Source organism: Phoca vitulina, unplaced genomic scaffold, assembly GCF_004348235.1.
Source record: "Phoca vitulina isolate PV1807 unplaced genomic scaffold, GSC_HSeal_1.0 scaffold100, whole genome shotgun sequence".
Taxonomy (NCBI): Eukaryota; Metazoa; Chordata; class Mammalia; order Carnivora; family Phocidae; genus Phoca; species Phoca vitulina.
Window position 1 is genome coordinate 2171579 of NW_022589803.1, and position 23285 is coordinate 2194863.

Consider the following 23285-nt stretch of genomic DNA (forward strand, 5'->3'; position numbering starts at 1 on the left):
GGTTTTATAGGCACACGATATAAAATTCACTGAGGAACAGAAATGTAGAGTGAAAAGTAAGTCTCCCTTCTAATGCTGTATTCAAGCCCCCGGCCTCACTTACAGTCAGTGGTTTGTTTCCATGACTGATCCAGGGCACCCAGAGACTATCACAGCGTGCCCTGGACTATCCTTTAAGAACCTTTGCAAAACCTCTGACCCAGGCCCTGTCCTGAAGCTGCCTTAATCACACAGTGGCATTTGGAGAAACTGTCAGAAGGGAGTAACAAATTCCCAAAGGGCCACAACACCTACTTCAGCTAGACCAGGCAGGCAAGAGGGCCAAGGCAGAGAGGGAGGGACTCTGAAAGGCAGCAGTGGGACATGAAAGTAGAGAACCCACATCAACCTACACAGAAGACCAGGTCCCTCAGAAGCTGAAAACAGGATGTGGGCCAAGGTCAGATTGGGGAGGGTGTGGGCAGGATGCCCAAGCTTTGCCACTGAACTGACGAAGTCTTAGGAGTGAGACCACAAGGCAAATAATGGTAGCATTCTAAACTCATACACTTTTAAACTATTTTTTATTATAAAATATAAGTCTGTGATTTAAAAAAAAAAAAAAAAGGTTCAACCAGAGCATAACATAAAAAAAGAGCCAGAACTGGTACTTCTCCTGGGCATCCTTCCATAAGCCGGCCCGCACATGTGTCGGGTATGCTACTAGAGAAGAGAAGACACAACAGCTGGAGATGAACAATCAAGCGAAGAGATGAGTGTCAGATGGCAAGACATCAGTAAGAAGAGAATGAGGATCCAAAAAGGAAGGGGATGCCTGGGGATGGAGGGTTCCGGTGCAGCAGTGGGTGGGCATGAGGTTGCACATGACCTCTGCGAAGAGCAAAGTGACGCTCCCACGGGAAACTCAACACAAAGAACGGGGGTGCTCGGGCTCAACCCCAGCTCTAGCGGGCAAAGCAGACGCAGGGACACTGCCCTCTTCGGAGGGTTACTATGAGCGATGCGTGAGAAAAATACATCGAAACATCACAACCTGTACATGAATCATGGTCGCAGCACCTTTATTTGTAACAGCCCAAACCTGGAAACAACCCAACGTCCTTCAAGGGCGAATGGATAAGTAAACCATGGTATACCCCATCCATAGAATACAATTCAGCAACGAACAGGAACGATTTACTGATGCAACTTGGAGAATCTCGAAGGCATTACACTGAGTGAAAAAAAGCCAGTCTCAAAATGTCAAACATTGCGCGATTCCACTGATGTAACATTTGCAAAGTGACATAATTATAGCAACGTGGAATAGATCAGTGGTTGCGAGGACTTGAAGTTGGAAGGAGGGTGGGATTATTAAGAGATAACACAACAGCTTGCTACTGGTGATGGAACAGTCCTGCATGCTGACTGTGGTGGTGATACCACACGTGTTAAAATCTCACGGAACTATACGCACGTCAGCTCGTGAGCAAGAATGCTTGTAAAAACTGGTGATGTCTGAAAAAAGGCCACCTGAGTTGGCAGCACCGTCGCAACGTTCATTTCTCAGTTTTGACAATGTACTTAAACTTAGAGGTTAGCATCGGGGAAGTTGGGTGAAGGGCACATGGGCACTCTATATGGCCATTCTGCAACTTCCTGTGACTCTTTGACTATTTCAAAAAATACATACAAAAAAATAAATGCAAAGGGGAGAAAAGTACCAAAGCACTTTTCAGTACTGAAGTGCACTCTGAGTGCTGAATCACTGCTTATGAAAATCAAAGGGCCAATAAGACAGGCCCCGGAAAGAAGAGGGAGACCCACGCCACATACTCCCAGCTGGAGCAGCTGCATGGAGGGGCCAAGGGGCTGGGTCCTGCAAAGAAGTGCAAAGAGGGCGAGGTACCTCCTTTAGGGAAGGGAAGCCTGGCCACGGGGCAAGGGCAGCATTGGAAGGAATGGCTCCTGAGATGGGGGCCTTCTGGGCGCTGTGGGGTGCTGACAGCACTGCTTTGTGGGTGACAACAGCCTGAGACATGACTGTGTCTATTTCAGCTACAAAACACAACCCTTTGGATGGAGTCCCAGACTACTCCAATCTCCTCTGGGTCCTCCACTCCTGCTCAGAGGTAGGAGGAGGGCCTCGGTGTCACTTAACCCTTCTGATAGCCCGAAGAAGGTTTGGAACTTTTTCTCTCCATACACAACAAAGATAAAAAGACAGAGCTACTTGGGAGTTTCTCCAAGCTTTTCTCAATACCATCCTAAGCAAAGGAATAAAATGCACATCACCTGCAAAGAAAGTGGCAGGCTCTCGGAGAAGCATGGTACTCACTCTGTGGTGCTGCTGTAGACACAACGGCCATGCCGTGGGGGGCCATCCCCGAGGTGCCTGGGGGGGGCTGCCCTGAGAGCGGCATCGGCTGCCCCATGGTGCCAAGGCCACCCATCCCGCCCAGAGACTGTCCTGGGCCCCGAGAAGGCATGCCGATTCCAGCTGCTCCCGCAGCAGGCCCACCAGTCAGGCTCTGTAGCGCATTCATAGGGTCTGTGGGAACACAAGGGCACAGCGTCTCAGCCGAATGCCTGCTGAACGGCAAGGCTCCGAAGGCTATGAGGCCTCACAGAGCACACACTTCCTCCCACCTGCAGGCACGACTCCCTCAAAGCCCCAAGCGGTGAACGGCCAGAGTCATGGGAGCCTTTGGGCCCACAATTGCCCATCACACCCCAGGAGCCCAAATGCCAGTGTGTATGTCTTTGCTCCCAGGGAACACATCTCAAACCCTAGCCTGGCCTGTGCCAGGGTCCTAATGCTGAGGGACAAACAAGCCCTTGAAGGCATGTAGCAGCCCCCATCCCTCCTGGCTGTATACTCCTCCTGCTGGGTGAGACCCAGCTGGGAACCCCAAAGACAACAAAGGATAGCAGGTCCTTCTTCATGGTAAGAAAGACCCTGTGGGCCAGAGAACTGAGGAGGCACAGACAGATGTTCTCTTGGGGAAGTTACAAGTCTCCTTGTACACCAGAAGCCCACCTCTGCTAAGTCTGTGCAGGACCCCTGCTAAGGAATTCTCAGGACACCACACCAAAATAAGCTAAGGTGTGCAGGAGGGATGGGGAAAGGGTCCACAGAGTGCCACAAGGCACAGTGATGCCTGCCAGGAGGCAGCCGACTGCGCTCAGTGAGCAATGCCATGACCTGGAACAAGGAGCCCAAGGCTCTTGTCAGAACAGTGTAAACTCAAGGCAAATGACTACCTATAGACAGGTAAGGCCCAGCCAGCGTACCCTGCGCACAACCAGGTGCCAAAGGAACCTACGCTCCAAGGCCAAGAATCCACACATTTTCCTGGCCACATGCTCTTTATCCCACCCAGCCCTGGCTGGCTGATAATTCCTGCACATGCCGAGAGAGCCCAGCGGGGAAAGAGGGGCAACCAGCTTGGCCGAGGCAAGCCTGGGCACCCAGCATTTACAGCTGTGCTGCCTGTGGTAAGAAAAACAGCGCGCCAGGCTGGCTCCCTTCCTGACAGAGCAGAGCTCAGATGGCCATCATGGATTCGCTAACCCCCCTCACTGGCAGCTCGGTCAGCAAGACCAGGGCTGAATCAACACAGTTGCCATGTGATAAAGTCTTAAAATAAAAAATAAAAAAAAAAGTAATTCTTAACTCGCGAAGAAACTTTGTAACTTGAGGAAGTGAATTCACAGCTACTCTCTAAAAAATACTACTACAGATTATTATAGTGAATAAATAGACCACGATAATTCTTTTCCAGAGAGCTCAAAATTTTAGATAATGTCTCTATAATTGTGGGAGTTTTTAATCATCTTTTTGCTGGACCAAAACAGTATTTGAGTGACATGGGTAGGGGAGGTCTTCTCTGACTGCAGCCGGCCAGGAAGAGGAAGCTCGGAGGAGGGTCGGGCGTGGCTCGCAGTTCTCACGGCCAGCCAGAGTTCTTCTTTCTGTGAACTTTCTCCTCTAATAACTGCTTAACCCAGGCATAGGCAGCATCCACAATCGCATTCTTGCCGCCCCAAACCCAAGCTTGGGATAAAACTTTAATTCAAACAGGAAGAACTCTTACCACTGACGGAAGCTTGAGATTTTTTGTTATCTGTATTTAAGAAAACAAAAACAAAAAACAGAGTAAACAAAGTTTTATATAACCACATATTTCCACGATAAGTCAGCTTTGTAGGCATTTGCCTAGAGGTCATTTGCTGAAACTAAACACAAGATAAAAGATATCTGGAGTGTGCGTGCCTGTGTGCACTCATGTGTGTCCAACTCCTGGCAGAGCTGACACTCAAGGGGGTCTGCGGGAAAAGCGTACAGAGCCACCCAAAGTCAAGCCAGGGCCTCAGAGAACTGCTCCTCAGGCAGAAGCTTGCTGTGGGCCTACTCTGGCTCTCCTTCCTTCCTGGGTGCAGGGTCTCAGTGGGGCCCTGAGCAACAAACACGAGAGCTGTAGAGACCCACGATGGGTCCAGAATGGTGCCGAGACTTCCACGACACCTCCTTTTTCAGCCCGCTCTGATGAGGCAGCATCCCTACTTTCTCCATGAGGAAAGTGAGTCTGTCCAAGGCTGGCTAGAAGCCAATCTATAGCTGCCAGGGGGCAAGCACTGCAACAGGGCCTCCTCCCCGGGTGAGCGATGAGCTGGTGAGAAGGCAGGGGACACGCCTGGCCCACAGGGCTGTGCGCTGCTACGCCAGGGCCGCCTCCCAAACAGGCCAGGACAGCCCAGCCTCGACAAGCAGAGCCACTTGCCAGGGCAAACCAAGGCGTCTCATCCAGGCTGCTCATTCCCCAGGCTCCTAGTTCCAACAATTTGTTCTAAACACCATAGGACCTTCCCAAACATGCCAAAGAAAGTGGAATCAAGTGAAGTTCACCTGGCTGGCCATTCTGGTAAAAACTTAGTATGGAAAGAAGCAAAACCTATGAGCCACACAGGGACTCTGGGGTTCGCAACATCTCCTTTTGTCTGAGATTACTGACTAAAGCTGTTGCCACCTCTACAAGCACGGGTAGAAACCACTGGACGTGCCAAGTAAGGCACTCCACAGAAAGGCTGTGTCAAGAGAAGCCCATCTCCTGTGGTCACATAACTGCAAGCAGGCAGGCGGCGCTGTTGGCTGAAACCTCAGAAGGCCCCGCCAACCTGGTTTCCTTTAGACTGTGACCGACCATCCAGGAATACTCAGTGTCCTCCATGCTTATGTATAACACACAAAAGACCACAAAGACCGCTGAGCTCAGTCTGCAAGGACACACACTTCTCAAGGGCCACTGCTACTGCCAGACTGGGCTGACAGGACCCCAGCAGAACCCTGTGAATCAGAGGGGGTGGGATGCAGCAGGCGCCAGGCGACCCTCAGCAGGGCAGGGAGCGTGAGGCAAGACTCATGAAGTTCCAGCCTGACAGGAACACGCATTTAGGTCAGACTCCCACAGGTCAATAAAACCAACTCCTAGGGAAGGAAGTTTCTTTTCCAGGGTAAACCTGGCTTATTTAAGAACTGCCTAGAGACAAAGGCAACAGTCTTTTGAAAAAGGAGATGTTCATGGACAAGCAAAAATAGCAGTCCAGACCACTTGGAGGCTAACATTTCCATTATGCCAAAATCAGCATTTTTGAGGTTAGGCTCTGAGAGGATGGGAAACAGAATCAAATGCAACGCAACATCGACCTTCCCAGAAAGCAGGAGCTTTCTACACAGACGTTCTGCCACAGGCGCTGTGGCCAAGAAAGCCCCCGCCGCCCCAAGAAAGGGCCAGCCCCTCCTGGCCATCCAAACCACCCAGAAATGTAAATTTTTACTTACGAATGTCTCGAAAATGGATAATGAGCCTGGCCACGAGAGAAAGGTATTCGTCCTAAAAGTAAAAACAGGAAGCAGTTTAAACCGAGATGAAGAAGTGAAGCCGTGTGACGCCCCTTCCCGCCCCCCTGCACTGCCGTGTCACAGAGCCCAGGGTTCTTCCTGAGAGGCTGCCGGCCCGCCTGGCTCGGCCTCCTCTGGAATCCATCTCCCAGAGAAGAGCTGTCAGTGCTCAGCTACCGCAGGCCAACAGAAAGCACAAAGAAACAAAAAGCCAAGAGGGATACCGAGAGGCGTCAAACCGCTGCTCCTTCCAGCCTGGGGTAGATGCTCAACCGAGAGGGCCGTCAGCAAGCTCAGGCACCCCTCCTTTCACCGAGGGGACGAGGGGCCAGCCTGAGGTCACAAGGCACATCAGCAGTAGACATTGGGCGGGCCGCTTTTGTCTTTGCACTATTTGTATCCAAGTACTTTCGCTTTTAATACCCGGCCTGTTGCTCTTTCACTGCTGACGTGCTTGCATGCAAATCTGGATGTGCGCCCCTGGCTGTGCTTTTCAGAGATCTGTGTGAGTCTGAATTTACTGCACAGGCAAGGGAGAGGGCACAGGGCCACTCAAGGGTGGCAGGTGAAGGCCACTGCCAAGGGCCCTCATCTTCCCCGCTGCTGGGTTTCTGGAACTGCACGGCAGGACCTGCCTTCTACCGGTTGTCCTCTTTGCAACCAAGGACACCCGCTCCCAGGGGTTTGGGGGAAATCACCACTCTAAGTCTGTCCTTTGTCTTCACGAAGGCATATCTGAGTTAAAATCTTCAGAAGATTTTAGATTTAGATTTCAGAATCCTTCCCCCCCCCCCCCACCCCCGAAATGCCCATCCATCCAGCAAGGCATCTCTGCATGGGCAAAGCCTTTGCTCTCTGCCCTGCTCACACAACCCTCCTTCCTAAGTCATCGCAACACTGACAGTCCACTCGGCAGCAGACTGATGGGACGACACCCACACAACCCAGGACCCGCTGCGCCACCTGCAGTGCTACTACCCTGGGGACACAGGCCAGTGAGCCCAAGCACAAACAGTAAACCTACTGTCATTGGAGACACCTTCAGGGAAAAGGGGTCTCAGGTGAATACAAAAATATAAGCACACTTTGTAAATCTTCATCACTCCTCATCTGTCTCCAAACTTCACCCCACTCTCTTTTGGCCAGGGGAATCAGCAGAGGCAAACACGAGGGGAAAAGGCCCGGGGGAAAGGCAAAGCCGGATGATAAGCACATGCAAAGGGGGCAGGTACAGGGAGAGGGACAATGAGCCTCTGCTGGAGCAGAGACACTTCGCAGGTATTGTCAACACTCCCAATTCCCAACTGCCCCCACCCACTTCTGACAGGAAAGACAATGTGCTAGGGGTGAAGGAAGCCCCCTGGAGTTGGGCTCTTGCCTGTGGATCACCTGCTGAGGCTGGTCCTTAAAGGACAGCAGTGTGGTGAGCAGGGAGCAAGGAAGTGGGGGGCCTGAAGGAAGTTCAGGAAATGATGTGGCCAAATACAAGGGAATGAGGATTGGGAGCTTGCCAGGTCAATTTCTGATGTCTTGTTAAGGCCATGGGCCATCTGTTAAACTGGGGATACCTTAAAAGAATTTGTAGAGTTTTCTCTACTTCCATAAAAGATAAAACGAGGAAACTGGTTGAGAAAGCAACCAGATACTTTTACTCAGACACAAGATACTGTAAAAATGGAGCTCAGGAGCATGTCCCCAAAGCCTTTAATACAGAACCAGGACAGGGTGCTCAGAGCCCCGCTGCAGGCCTGAGCCCAGACCTGGATGGCCAGCGTGGCCCGCTTCCAGCTGGGGCCACCCCGTTGCCAGGTGGGTAGAGTGGAGGCTCTGGGGACCAGACCAGACCAGCATGATGAAAACTGGGGGATGGGGGAGGGAGGGAGGAATGTGGCCACCTGACCAGAGACATAGGCATAGGAAGCAGTTAGTCCCACAGCCGCCAAGAGGTTTTCTTGCAGGTTAAATACATCTCCAAGATTCTTGCAAAGGCCAAGACACGCAGGAAGCACAGGGAGCTGAGTGCTGCATATCTGCTGCCAGTGTTCCTGCCCTGGAAGGCCCCGAGGTCCAAGACTGCACCTCTCATGCTCCCCAGGGCGGCCTGCTTTACTCCCCTGGCCCCTAACTCAGAAGTCCTGATTGACCTGCCCCCGTGTGAGAAATTTCCAGGCTCTGCTACCCTCTTCTGCTCCAAGGCACCTCACTTTCTTGGACTGCCCCAGAGAAAGGGCTGAAGAATGTGTGATGTCCCTTACCTTCACTCAGTCTTGCCCATTTCCCCCACTCAACATCAAAAATCTAAGTGTCAAAGCTACAACATGAGGCTGGGTGTTACCAGACCAAGGTAATAACAGCTAACACTCTGGCACTTAAAGTGGTGCCGGGCACAGCTCTAAACCCTTACATATATCAATGCATTTAATTCTTCCAACCACCTGCTGAGGCAGGTGCGTGTTGTCTGGTTGGCAAATGAGAAGGCAGAAACGTGTGGGGGAAGCTTTACAGTTTAAACCCTTGCTTGACCTGTGCAAGATTAGCATGAAGGCCCAACGACAAGGGTGAAGGACGCCTCCCCACATGGATGTGGAGGGAGCAGCAGGAGAGGGACACACACAGGCTCCATATAAAATTCCAGGCACCACAAACTACACACTGTACACTACCTTTTGTATAAGACATGGGGAATCTGAATACATATATGCGCTTGGATCTGCAAAAAGAAATGTTGGAAGGATAAACCAAAATCGGACATAAACCGTTACCGCCAGAGGTATCAGGGATTGGGCTGAAAATGAGATTTCACACCTTGTTATATGGTTTTCACATTGGAAGCATGTACTTTTTTTATCAAATTGAACATAAAACTAAACCAAAAGAAAAAGTACAATTCCTAAAACTTCAAAATAAACTGAAATGTATGAGCTAACTATCAAGTTAGTATCAGAATCACAGAGGGAAAAGAACCCTTGTGAGTGATCATTTTAAAAAACAAAAAAGCAAACGAAACAAAAAACTGCATGTCCTTACTGGAAGGGACACACTTTAAGGACTAACAGAGCCACAAAGAAATCTTAAACTTCATTCCATATTTTGTTATTGTTACTAGTATTAGTGGTAATATTAGTCTGTTCATTTCAAAAGTACTTTGTTTTATGTTTTTAAGTTTACTTTTTTTTAGTAATCTCTACAGCCATCGTGGGGCTCGAACTCATAACCCCGAGATCAAGAGTTGCATGTTCCTCTGACGGAGTCAGCCAGGCACCCCCCAAAAGTACTTTAGAGTAGAGCAAGTAATTATGCTAATGATATTAGAAGCCAAGATATTCACATTAAGAGAAAAGATACATGTTTAAAATGAAAGTAAAACCTGTAAGGTTAAATTGGAATGGGAAATATCAGTGTAAAATTATGGGGTTTTTCAGGCCGTTGCTTGTTATGACCAAAACATACTACTTCTTAGCTCTGTTCACAAAAAGGTGCAGAAGCCATTAGCACCAGTGTCCACACTGCATGCTCTAAATACCATTTCACCCTCAAAAAGGAACCAGGGCTCCACAGAGGAACGGCCCATTCAGGGACCAAGACTCAAGTAAGCTGCAAAAGACGAAAGGAGTCGTGATAAGGGGTCCTAAGAGGGACAGAGGGTGCTTGGGGGCTGCCCCTGGGTGAGGAAGGGACCATGGAAGCATCAGAATGAACCACTGCAATGGACTGAAACACACAAGATGCAGAACCCCAAGCTCATAATACTCACAGGAAGAGAACCCACCCTCACTCCCATCCCCAAGCCCTATTGATCGCCCCTGGGGGTAACCAAGGGTAGCAAGTCCAGGGCTACAAAGTGACAATGGATAGGAAAGCATTCCTGGTCATCCAGGAGAGGCTGTGTTTCAAGCAACCATGGAGTCTTGGTTGATGAAAGAAAACCCTTCTTTGCAGAAAAATTCCTTCCATAAATGTGTAAGGGAAGGCAGAATTAAGGACATAAATTACCATTTTGTGACACCCAATTAAATGGTGGAACCAACAGATGACAAGTGGATGGGGAACTTTTTAGGAGAAGAGTCAGGCTGTCACTCTCTGAACTCCAGGCCAACTGTGGTCTCGTGGGGAAATATGAACACAGGGCACCACCTCAGACATATTCTTGCTCATGACACCACTGCAACCCTGGGCTCTCCGCATCTAACACCCAGTTCACAAGAAATAAGGGGCAAAAAGGAGGGAGTCAGGCAACAGGGGACACTGTTGGGAGAAACGCGCATGCCAAAGACTCTGCCACTTAGGACTCACAGGGAAGTGAGGAACCTGGCAGAGAAAGCTCCATATCATCTTAGAGAATACATGTATATCATCAAAACCAGAATGTTGGTAGAAAGATGAATGTTACAGATATTTCTGGGGAGGGCTCAGAGAAAATGAGGAAAATGTCATTGGAAACTGAAGCAGAGAGAATCCCTGTTACCTAGTGGCAGAAGTTTGGCTGAATTGTATCCTAGTTGTGTGGAAGGCAGAATTTGAACTTGTAAGCAATGAATTTAGAGATTTGGCTGAGTAGACTTCCAAGCAAAATGTTGAAGGTCTGGCCTGAGGGCGCTTGGGTGGCTCAGTCATTAAGCGGCTGCCTTCGGCTCAGGTCATGATCTCAGGATCCTGGGATCGAGCCCCACATCAGGCTCCCTGCTCGGCAGGAAGCCTGCTTCTCCCGCTGGGACGCCTGGGTGGCTCAGTCGGTTAAGCAGCTGCCTTCGGCTCAGGTCATGATCCCAGGGTCCTGGGATCGAGTACCACATCGGGCTCCTTGCTCGGCAGGGAGCCTGCTTCTCCCTCTGCCTGCCTCTCCCCCTGCTTGTGTTCTGTCTCTCTCTCTGACAAATAAATAAATAAAATCTTAAAAAAAAAAAAAAAAAAGAAGGTCTGGCCTGGCTTCTTGCTGCTCAGAGTAAAATGTGAGAGGAGACAGAGAAACTGAGGGAAGAACCATTAAACAAAAAGGAACCTGGACTTGATGGGTTTGGGAAACTCCTAGGCTATCCAAATTGAAAACAAACAAACAAACAAAAAAAACAAGCTAAACTGGGGAGATTCACTGTTATGAAGGTGCACTCCTGGAGAAAAGGCCACGGTATGGCTGGACACAAATTTTGCTAGTGCCAGAGAGTGGACACGAATTCACGAATCCCCTCAACCGTGAATCATCTCACAGAAGCCAAGGGCAGGGATGAAATCATACAGGAAAGATCGGTGGAGAAGCCCCTTGTCTAATGGCGTGAATCCTGTCACATACATGGGGAGACCCACGAAGGCATGTGAGTGTTACACCAGCAGAAACACTGACAGTTTGGCCTGAAAAGGAGAGAGACTGGATGAAATCAAAGAAGGGTATCAGATTCCCAAAATTCTACAAGCAGGAAACAGGCTGATAAAATGACCCAGCTGCAAACATGTGCTACTCTACAAGAAAAGGAAAGATGACCACAAGGGCAGAGCTTCAGGCCAAGAGGCCAAAGCCATGAGCCCGGAGACTGGAGCCTCCAAAGTCTGGTAATTAGTTACAGCAGCTATTGGAAACTAATACACTGTCCCTATAGATTTGCCTATTCTGGGCATTTTACACAAATGCAATCATGTTGCATAATATGGACCACTATGTAATATTTATTACACTTAGCATGATGTCGTCAACATTCATCCATGTTACAGCATGTATGAGTATTTCATTTCTTTATATGGCCAGATCACATACCATTGTATGGATATACCCCCTTTTGTTTATCCATTCATTAGCTGATAAACATTTGGGTTATTTCCACTTTTTGGCTTTTATGAATGATGCTACGAATATCTATGTACAAGGTTTTGTGGACATTTGGTAACTATTTAATTTTTTGAGGAATCACCACACTGTTTTCCACAGTGACTGCACCATTTTACATTCCTTCCAGCAACGCAGAAGGTTCCAAGGTCTCCAGCCGTCATGAATGTGAAGTGTGTCTCATTGTGATTTTGATTTGCATTTCCCTAATGACTAGTGATGTTGAGCAGCTTTTCATGTACTTCTTGGCCACAGTATGTCTGCTTTAGAGATATGTCTGTTAGAGTCCTTTACCCTTTTTTTTTTTTTTTGAGTTGGTTTTTTTGTTGTTATTGCTGAGCTGGAGAAGTTCTTTACATACTCTGGATACCAGTCCCTTATCAGATAAACGATCTACAAATATTTTCTCCCATTCCATGGGTTGTCTTTTCACTCTCTTGATGGTGTCCTTTGATGCACAATAGTTTTTAATTATTTTTATTAGTTTTTTTTTTTTTTTAAGATTTTATTTATTTGACAGAGAGAGACACAGCGAGAGAGGGAACACAAGCAGGGGCAGTGGGAGAGGGAGAAGCAGGCTTCCCATGGAGCAGGGAGCCCGATGTGGGGCTCGATCCCAGGACCTGGGACCATGACCTGAGCCAAAGGCAGACGCTCAACGACTGAGCCACCCAGGCGCCCCTTTTTAACAGTTTTTAATTTTGATGAGTCAAACTAAGGTTTTCATTTGTTGCTTGTGCTTTTGGTGTCACATGTCAGAAACTGTTGCCTAATCCAGGGTCACAAAGATTTATGCCTACATTTTCTTCTAAGAGCTTTATAGTTTTAGCTCTTAAATTTATGCCTTTGATCCATTCTGAGTTAATTTTTGTATATGGTGTGAAGATGGGATCCAACCTCAATATTTTATATATGGTAATCCAGTTGTCCCAGCACCATTTGTCGAAAAGACTATTTTTCCCCACTGAAATCTTTTAGTACCTATGTCAAAAAAAATCTATTAACTCTAAACACAAAGGCTTATTTGTAGATTCTCAATTCTACCCCATTGATTTGTATGTTCATCCTTATGCTAGTATGACACGGTCTTGATTACTGTAGCTTTGTAGTACATTTAAAAATTCACAAATAGGAGTCTTCCAAATATTTTCTTTTCCAAGATTGTTTTGAGTATTCTGGGTCCCTTGAATTTCCTTAGGATCAGTTTGTCAGTTTCTACAAAGTCTGTTTGAAAGTTTTCCTCATATATTGAAAAATGTATCAAATCCCAGAGCAGGTACTCCAAAGCCAGTGTTCTTGGCAACAGGAGGCCTTTGATAAGTATCGCATTGGGAGTCATATATTTTAACATTTTATTTTTATATATTCTAAAATATTTTAGACGTACAAAAAATGAATAATAAAACAAATGCCAGTGGTCTCCTTACCCAGCTTAGGTTTAAAACTAAGACAGAGGGGCGACTGTCTGGCTCAGTCGGTAGAGCATGCAACTCCTGATCTCAGGATCATGAGTTAAAGCCACATGCTGGGTGTGCAGCTTAGTTAAAATTAAAACAACAACAACCACCACCACCACTCCAAACCAAAAATAAATAAAAATAAGAAAAGTAAAATAAATAAATAAATAAATAACATAAAATAAAGGAAGTAAACAAGCAAGCTAGCTCCCCATGCTACCAGTGACTTGCCCTACATCTCTTTCTTCACAGGTAAACAGGAGAAAATGTCACAAGGGCTAGACAAAGTGTGTACTTCTCTCAGCCTCAACACATGCTACAACAAACATAGCTGGTGAAAACCAAACAATCAGAACTGACAGTGAAGCTTCTGAAAAAGTATGTTTACTAAGGATGGTGCAGGAGTCCCGACTGTCACACATTTAGACAGAATGGAGGGAAGGAGCACTGCCTACTGGACCTTCCTCATGAACCAGCTACACCCACCTAGGCTTTCCTGGCAGATCTCAGCAATTGTCAAGGAAATGCTTGTCTTGAGGCACCCGGCTACCTCAGTTGTTGGAGCATGTGACTCTTGATCTCGGGGTCATAAGATCAGGCCCCATGTTGGGCACGAACTTACTTTAAAAGAAAAAAAGAAAGAAAAGGCCAGCCTTTTCATGTGTTCACATTTTTCAGTGTACACAGTTGTGCTTTTCTCAGCTCTAAGATGCAGTGCTTCTTCTTTTTTTTTTTTTTAAAGATTTTATTTATTTGTTTGACAGAGAGAGACACAGCGAGAGAGGGAACACAAGCAGGGGGAGTGGCAGAGGGAGAAGCAGGCTTCCTGCTGAGCGGGGAGCCCAATGCGGGGCTCGATCCCAGGACCCTGGGATCATGACCTGAGCCGAAGGCAGACACTTAACGACTGAGCCACCCAGGCGCCCCTAAGATGCAGTGCTTCTAATGCCTGAATTCTTGGGTGGTCCAATAGCTGCTCTTGATTAAACAGGGATAGCAGAAGGTATATTCAGATTCAGTCAAAGCCAGACTCCAGGCTTGTGAGGTCCCTTAAAAAGGCTGAAGGTAGGAAAACACCTCCTTTTTTTTTTAAAAGATTTTATTTATTTGACAGAGAGAGATAGCGAGAGCAGGAACACAACCACGGGGAATGGGAGAGGGAGAAGCAGGCTTCCCGCCGAGCAGGGAGCCCAATGCGGGGCTTGATCCCAGGACCCTGGGATCATGACCTGAGCCGAAGGCAGACGCTTAACGACTGAGCCACCCAGGCGCCCCTGAAAAACACCTCCTTTTATCAGATGTTACGCAGACATCCTCCTCTTCCCTTGCTGGGAGCATCGCTGGGAGCTTGCTGGCACCTGATCCTATTTCCCAGACTGTTTTTGTCCCTATTTATTCCAGGCGGCTGGCTGTTAAGCTCAGGCCCTCCTCTTTGACTGATCCTAAGGTAGCTTCCCACTCCTGATGCTCACAGCCTCCTTCATCCCGTTTCACTCTGGCTTCCCAGTGGGGGTTTAGTTCTGTACTAGTCCTTTCTACACTGTAAACCAGAAACGTATACTACTTTTGCATAACACTATATTAAATGTAAAAGAGTAGATGAGTCTTTAACTTACAGGCTTAATGTAAAAACAACCAAGTAATAAGCAAATGTTCGGAAATGCACCCAGCTTCAGTAAGCATCATTACACCCTGCCACTGTACGCACCGACACAGAGCTCCCGGCACCCCCGACTGTGCTCTCGTCCAGGGGATGCCCAATCCTCCCGAACCTTCAGAGGCTGGTTCAAGTGTTTGGAGTTGCCACTCTCACAACAACCCACCATCCCCAGGCACAATTATTTTTGCTTCCATCAGCCTCCTTTAGGCAGAGAGTAGTCCCATCTGTAGGAATTAAAGGTGTTAAGGAATTAAAGTGGCTGTTTGGGTATCTTTTACTTTGACAGATGGGAGGCAGTAAAAGAAGTGGTTAAGAGTGTGGTGACACCAGACCATCTGGGTTCCATTCCACCCAGATCTGTGACCTCCTGGGTAAGTTTCCTAGCATCTGTATGCCAGAGCCTCCTTCTCTGAAACTGGGGACAGTGGTACTGTATCTGCTTCACAGAGCTGATGTGGGATCACATGAGCTCACACATGAAGCATACAAAACTAGGCAGCCTGAGGTATCCATTAGCACCCCAGTTTCCTTCAGGCTAGACACCTCCTGACCTGCCAGCTTGCCAGGATTCCCCAGGAAGGTCAGCACCTTCTCTGTGGCCTCTTACACCTCCCAGCCCCTCCTAGAATCCAGAAACAGAGAAATTACTCTTCCCCGTCCTTCTCCCCTGCTCTAGGGTCCCACTTTTTCAATTCTTTCATAGTTGTTCTGATGGAGCCTCAGATGGGAAGGGCAGGCAATAAGAGTGCCCGGGCTGTCATCCAACCAGTCCTCACAGAACAGCCTCACTGCACTGACTGGCACCCAGCTCTACGAGGACCCTAAGCAGTAGTAAAAAGCGAGGCCTCAGACAACGGTGCCCAAGCAGCATGTCTGTCTCTGTAAAACAAACAGGAAATTTCCAACAACTGTTAAAAATACTTCTCTTCCAAATAGTTGGAGCCTCTCCTCTTCGGAGTTAGGGATTTAGGACCAGCTTAATCAAAGGAAATGGGACTGCAGTCAGGAAGGTTCAGAGTGTGGGCTATAGCAAGGCAGAGGCTGAGACAGTGAGGGGGCTGTCATGCTGCTCGATACCCTCTCTGGGATGGAAGGCACCCCAGATGATAGAAGAGTATCTGTGATAGCCAATCTCTAAGAGGGCCACCAACAACCACTGGCCTCTCCGTACAAACAGGCCACTGCTCACATCAAAAGACAGAGGTGAGGGGCGCCTCGCTGGCTCAACTGGTGGAGTGTGCGACTCTTGATCTCAGGGTAGGGGGTTCAAGCCCCGCGTTGCGTGTAGGGATTGCTTCAAAATAAAATCTTAAAAAAAAAAAAAAAAAGGCGGCAATTCCCACTGCTCTTAGGACCTGCTGTATCAGAGTGATGTTCTAGGACTTCTGAGGACTGGAAGCTTCCACCTCCTCCTCCGGAGCCAGCTGCCATGTAGTAAGGAAGTGCGGGCTGTACTGCTGGAGACACTATGTGGAGGCCACGCTGGGAAAACTGATGTGCAGATACAGGAGGGAAGCCTTTATGGACCTTCCAGGGCAGCACAGCCACCTGCTGAATATAGCTGCATGAGAGCTGACACGGGAGACCAGCAGAATGGTCAGCCAGACAACTCCAACTGCCCCGACTGCTAACCCACAGAATCAGGAGAAATAATTTATTGCTTTAGGCCATTACATTTTACAGTAGTTCCTTATCAAACAATCGATAACAATACGGAACCAACAAGTTCTGCATTTCAAAAGCTGAAATAGTTCAATAAGCCCTCATCAAAGTTCTTTTAATTCTGAGAAAATACAAACTAACAAAACCAGTAATAACATCCCATTCCCCCAAATATTTGTAAATTCGACATCCAATAAGAGACTTATATCCAAAACACATTAAAAACTCTTACAATTAAAAAAACCCAAGAACTCAATTTTAAAATGGGCAAAGGATCTGAAGAAACATTTCTCCAAAGAAAATATACAAATGACCAACAAGTACATAAAGATACTCAATATCATTAGTCACCAGGGAAATGCAAATCAAAACCGTAACTTTTGTGAAATACTACTTCACACTCGTTATGATGGCTATAATAAAAAAGACAAACAATAACAAGTGTTGATAAGGATGTGGAGAAATTGGAATCTCATACCCTGTCGGTGGGAATGTAAAATGATACAGCTGCTTTCAAAAGCAGTGTGGCAGTGTTACGGTACCATATGATCCAGCAATTCCACTCCTAGGTATCTACCCAAGAGAAATGAAAATGTTAGGTCCACAGAAAAGCTTCTACACACATTTTTGGTTTTGTTTTTCTTTTTTTAAGATTTTATTTTTATGTAATCTCTATGCCCAACGTGGGGCTCGAACTCACAACCCCGAGATCAAGAGTTGCACACTCCACTGATTGAGCCGGCCAGGTGCCCCTTGTACACAAATGTTCACAGCAGCATTATTGATAGCCAAAAAGTGGAAGCAATCCAAACAACCATCAACTGATAAACAGATAAATAAAATGCAGCATACCCATACAACAGAATATTATTCAGCAGTAAAATGGAATAAACTACATGCAACAAAATGGTCCGTGGATGAAACTTGAAAATATTACCCTAAGTGAAAGCCAGTCACAAAAACATTTACTGTATGATTGCATTTATACGAAAAGTTCAGAAAAAGCAAATCCATAGCAATGGAAAGCAGGAAGTGGTGGCCTAGGGCTGGGAAAATGGGGAGTGCCAGCAAACAGGTATGAAGTTTCTTTCAGAAAATGTTCTAAAATTCAGATTGTTGTGATGGTTGCACCACTCTGTGAATATCCTTACGACCACTGAATTATACACTTTAAATGGGTGAATTGTGCAGTATATGAAACAGATCTCAATAAAGTTATTAAAACAAAGGAAAATGTTTATTATGTATATCCAGAGTGCAGACACCCCTGCGCCTCAGTGCTCAGAGTTCTTCCTTACACTTCCATGTGGTCACAAACACACACCTGTGTGCTCTAACCTCTAAGACCAGATCATGCAGGTGGTTTCTCTTCTGGCAACTGCCTTCTCCAGTTGGTGACCTCTATCTTTCCATTTTGAAAAATGTTCACCTGATCTAAATACTCAGACCATGTCCAAATTTCCTGAATTGACCTCTATATGTCTTGACAGTTGGTTTATCCAAACCAGTTTCCCATCAAGGGCCATAAGTAAGATCTGCTTTTAATTCTTGACACGCAAGGATGTCCTAGAACTCCCAACACCACACTCAGGCACAAAGTGCTCAGAGCAGACCCAGTGCAGCCGAGGGTCTGCACGGTCAGGATGTGCGAGGGAGGCAGGGTGGGGGCAGTGCAGAAGAAAAGCCCCAGGCATCAGCTCCTCTTTGTGCAAGCTGGGTAACCCTACACAAGCTGCTGGCTTCCTTGTGCCTGTTCTGCTTCATTTCTACTACAACAGCTCTGCCCTGGGGAGAACACTCCAATGAAAGGATGAAAGGAGGTGGTCACATGAAGCCCATGGCACCTGGCCCAGGACGAGAGCTCACACAGCGGAAAGCCTTCCCAACTACTCCACCTGTGACATTCCTAGGCTCAAGGCCTCAACCTCCACAAGCACTGCCTTTAGCACTTAACAAAAGAGGACAGGAATGCTTTTAGGCCCACGTGTCAGGGGCTTTAGTGAGGATCCCATGGGGAGCATTCCTATTCGGAGGAGCAGCTGGGACCTCTGTGAGCACCCTACAAGATTCCTGGGAGCTGCTCATGAATGGAGGGTGTTTGCAACAGGGTTGTGGTCAAGGCTGGGCCTGCATCCTGCATGTCCCCCCAGTACCCTCCCTATAATTGTACCATGGACACATGGGAAGACCCACAGCATGCTGCAGGTAAAGCTGACAGTGCCCATGGTCAATCAGAGAGTGACCACCCCGCCCCCGCTCCTCAGGCAGAGAGCTTCCAGAGTCTGCCTTGTACCCTCTCCCCCTCCTGAGCCTCTGAGCTTTCTGCCCGGGGCTCCACCCACCAGGGCCTTACCCGGGTCTTGGCCTTCAGGAACACATGGCTCTCCATATCCTTGCTGGATTTACTGTGGGCCACACCAGCTTTTCTCATGGCATCCTCACTGTAACACAGAAGAAAAAGAGACGTTCACACATACCTGTAAGTCTGCTCCTGTAGGGTTCCCATGGCCAGCAGGCCCTGCTCAACAGCTGCCCCTGGGTGGAAGCGGCGCTGTCCCCCAGCATAATAGAGTGACTAAGGTCCAGGAGAGGCATATAAGGAGGAACTCTCAGCAGAGTGATAAAAGGCAAGCTGAGCAAGGTAAGGGGGAAGAGCCATGAGAAGGAAGAAACAACAAAGGTAGACAAAGCAAAGCAGCTACCCCTGGCAAGCAGGATGAGAGGAGCCAGACCCTAGGAGCTGCTCAAAACCAGCACAAAATCAGGTGTACGCAGATGGCTGAGCAGCCAGCACCCTCTATTTCCTACCCTCTGAGTGGCCTGGGTACCCCCACGCCAACTCTGGCATTAAGAACAGTGGGACCCCAGCTCCGGTCTCCTCCTCTGTAAAACAAAGGAGCCATGCAATGTCAACTCATAGTCCCTCCCAAGGTAAAGGTCCTTTTTTTTTTTTTTTGAAGATTTTATTTATTTATTTGTCAGAGAGAGAGAGAGCACAAGCAGGGGGAAGTGGCAGGCAGAGGGAGAAGCAGGCTCTCCGCTAAGCAGGGAGCCCAATGTGGGACTTGATCCCAGGACCCAGAATCATGACCTGAGCCAAAGGCAGATGCTTAACCGACTAAGCCACCTAGGCGCCCCAAAGTAAAGGTCCTTATGTGGGATGTGCAGGTTCTCCAAGTGGGACCAAGGAGATAAACCTTACAAATGTGGAAACTACTTAACACATTTGCCAACAGGAGCCTGGGTGGCTCAGTCGGTTGGCCATCTGACCCTTGATTTTGGCTTGGGTCATGGTCTCAGGGCTGTGAGGCTGGGCTCCACCCTCTGTGCAGAGTATGCTTGAGATGCTCTCTCTCTCCCTCTCCCTCTGCTCCTCCTCCCACTTGTGTTCTAAATAAATAAGTAAAATCTTAAAAAACAAAAACCAAAAAAAACACACACATTTGCCAAAACATGTCCAATCAGAGATGGAAGGCTATCACAGGTTTTCACCGGCTGATGCTCTACTAGGATGGAGCCACGCACACCAACTAAGCTTGAGCTCCCTGTGAATGGCAGCACACACCCCGCCAAACACACACAAAGCTAAGAACATGTGTGCGCCTGTTAGAAAGGAAGGGGCATGATCGGCTTGGGTCTCAGGGCCTGACCCGTCTGCTCACAGCCTGCTTTCTTCCCAGAGCTGGGCATGCTGATAAACAAATGAACAAACATATCAAGGCTCTGTTGCTTCATCCCAAGAGAATCAAACAAGCCTGGTCCAGCTGGTGCTAGACAGCCTTCTGACACTCCAAACAAATGAACAAGCAAACCAACCAACCAACCCCAGGATACTGAAAGAGTGTGCACATGGGGCTGCATGGTCACGTTTGTGATCCTTAAAGAAACCCAGAAAGGAGGCTAGGTGCTAAGACTTAGACAAATCTGTATTAATGTGTAAAGAAACATAAAATGACCCTGACCCACCACACTGCTGGATACCTCATTAAACACAGGAGCGCAGTCTCTATCCCCGTCTGCTTCCTCAAGCTGCACTGAGGCAAAGAAGCAGCAACAAGTTCCTGTTGGCCAGACAGCCAGGATGGAGCAGACCCACGCACAGGGGCAATGTGACCAGGGCCACAAGAGTGGGGCAAAAGGAACAATGCAGGAGGACAATGTGGTATCCAACTCGTGGGGAAGCGAGGCAGGCAGGCCGGGAGGACTTAGCCACCGTGAGGCAGGCATCCACACACAAAGATCACCCAGTTAGGCTCTAAGTCACTGAGCATCTCCGACAAGAGGTGACTAAGCAAACCCGCTTTCAGAAGGGCACCTCACCTGTGTCCCCCAGGGCCATCCCTGTTCCCTCCCCCACCTTCCAAGAGCAGTGGGAGGCAAACCCTGCCATGGAGGCTTGCCAGGGCTGCGGGCCACAGAGCTGCAGACCAATGGAGGAGAGAGCAGTGGACACAGCCAAGAGGGCACTTGCTAGCCTGTGGGACATGCTGGAGGCTGGCTGAGGGGAAGTAGAGAGGTCATGGGTAGAAGGTGGAGCCAGGACCAAGGTGCAAAGCACAAAAAGGCAGACAGGGGAGCTGAGGGCTCTGAGACAGGACTCAGTTATGCAGATGGGCTCTGTGCCCAAGATGAGCAATCCCCGAGGGCTTAGGCAGGCTCCCGGCTGGCTAAAAGTCATCCTCCCCGGGCTGCTGGCTGGCCACTTTGATGGAGTCGGCAGACTCACAGGCCCCACACAAACTCTGTGAACCCTGACCGCAGCAAAGACACTTGGCACAATCCCCAGAGGCAAGACACAGACATCAGCTCAAGAGCTTTGAGGTGGGGGGACCTCGCCAGGCCCAAAGGCACCAGATGCCAGGGGATGTGCTGGAGGAGGAGCCCTGCCCCATCCGGGTCCAGGCAACATCACAGATGACACGGACAGCGGGGGCACTGGCTATTATGTGACTGAAAGAGCCTGAGGAACACTGTCAGGTCAGGAGGTCAGAATCAGGCCTTTCTTGACAAGGTAGAATGCACACCTTAGCAAGAGCAAACAGAACTGGGATAAACGTCCATGAAGGCGCTGGGCAGCTATGAAGCCAAGGAGGAAGGCCGCTCTTCAGCCAGGCGCCAGGACTTTGTGAGACAGCACCGTGCCCATGTTGCGTACGTGTCCCTTCCACTGCTGCACACAACGCCTGCCCAAACAGGCCCTGCATATTTGTTGGCTGAAGAATGAGCAGGCGCCCTGAGCAGTGTTTTCAGTTCTGCAAACCATATTTTAAAAAACGTTTTTGCTCCTGTTTCTAGTCTGCAGATGAGGCAAAAAAGAAACCAGGCAGTTCTGCTTCTGTTACCATTCCCACATTTTCCCCCAAGGAGGGCTTGTCCTTTCCTTTTCAGCCGGCTCAGCATCTTGTCAGAGGTGCCCATCCATTATCTGGTTCTAACTGCACAGGGACCAGCTTCTCGCATCAGTGCTTAGGGGGTGGTGTCCCTCCTTCTGTACCAAGGACCAGCATGCCCACTGCATGAGCCTGTCGTAGGTCCCAGCCCCACATTCAGGGCGGCCCCCACACAGATGCAGGACCGGCTGCTCTCCCCCTCTGCTGTGTCCCCAGGATGCCTACAGGAGCAGGGGGACCTGGATGGCCATTCCTCAGCCTCTGTGTCCAGAAAACAAAACCTTCCAGCAACCATCACTAAGCAAACGCAAACTAGCACACAAGAAGAGAGCCCTAAAGACAGAGTGGTGGTTACAGCCTCAGAGAAACAACTTAGAAGACCCAGCAAGTCCTAGTGAGCTCCGCCCACACACAAGCAAGCCTGAGGTCAGTGCCGGGAATACAAGGGCCTGCCCAGTCAGGGGAGGTCAGGGAGCAAAACCAGGGTCAGCTCACAAAGGGTGGACCCTAACTGTGGCTATTGTGCCACAGTTCCAATACCAAGGCAGTTGTCCCCAAACCTTAGACTGCCAGGAAGGCACCAGCGCCATAACAGAGGGGCCTGTCTGCTGGCCACTGCCTGGGTGTCCCCAGCCCTCTGAGGAGATGGATGGAGGACTGACACTGGCTCAGAGCACCCAGCCCGTTGCTTCAAGCTGGGCTCCACAGCTCCCCAGGTACAGCTTCTTCCTGGTCGCCATGGCTACACCAGTCTGCCTGGTCAGGGCTCAACGGGTGTCTGGTTTAGGCCTGAGTCACCTGGGGGAGGACCGGATCCATCCCACAGGCCCTGTGGACTCCACCACCGAGAGGTCGGAGGAGGGCTTCCTGCCCAGACCCTGCCTGCACAGAGGGCCGTGACACACCACTCTGTAACCTTAGCTCTTGTCTGTCCACCGATCGCCCACACTGGAAACCTGGGAACCCCCTCTTCACTTCCGCATTCTGACCTCTGTTCCTTGAAGTTTAAACCTTCCCCCCTCTCTCACTGCACCTGTGGTGGTCCCTCCTGATGGGCCTCTGTCTCCACCCCCAGCACCTCCGCCAGCGCCCTAAGCCACATGACTGCCAGTGGGAGCGGGAAGTGGCCCAGGCTATGTCCCCGCCTGCAAGGGCCTTGCTCCTTCCCAGCAAGGCAGACAGCCACGGAGCCCACTCCCTCACCCTTCCGGGGCCCTGCTGCCAAGCGTGCTGATGCCCAACCACCCCACCAGCCTGTTAGGCCCTCCAACCGTGCTCCTACCCAGGCACCCCACTTTCTGCCTCACAGAAACCTTGTAACCACACCTGTGGCACTTCCTGTGGGAAGTATAGGCTCCCTTTCGGTCGGCCATGCCGTCCTGCAAACACCTTGAGAGCAGGGACTGGTATGCAGCAGGCA

General features: G+C 49.1%; 1 protein-coding gene across 1 annotated transcript in view; it reads right to left on the bottom strand.

Annotated features, from left to right (window-relative positions):
• Positions 1-23285, bottom strand: part of MED15 (mediator complex subunit 15) — a 63436-nt gene that overhangs the window by 20969 nt on the left and 19182 nt on the right. The window contains exons 2-5 of the mRNA XM_032397566.1: positions 18829-18916; positions 5822-5873; positions 4077-4106; positions 2318-2530 (exon numbers count right to left, since the gene is read on the bottom strand). Coding sequence (XP_032253457.1) covers positions 2318-2530; positions 4077-4106; positions 5822-5873; positions 18829-18916 — 383 coding nt within the window. The remainder of the gene's footprint in view (positions 1-2317; positions 2531-4076; positions 4107-5821; positions 5874-18828; positions 18917-23285) is intronic.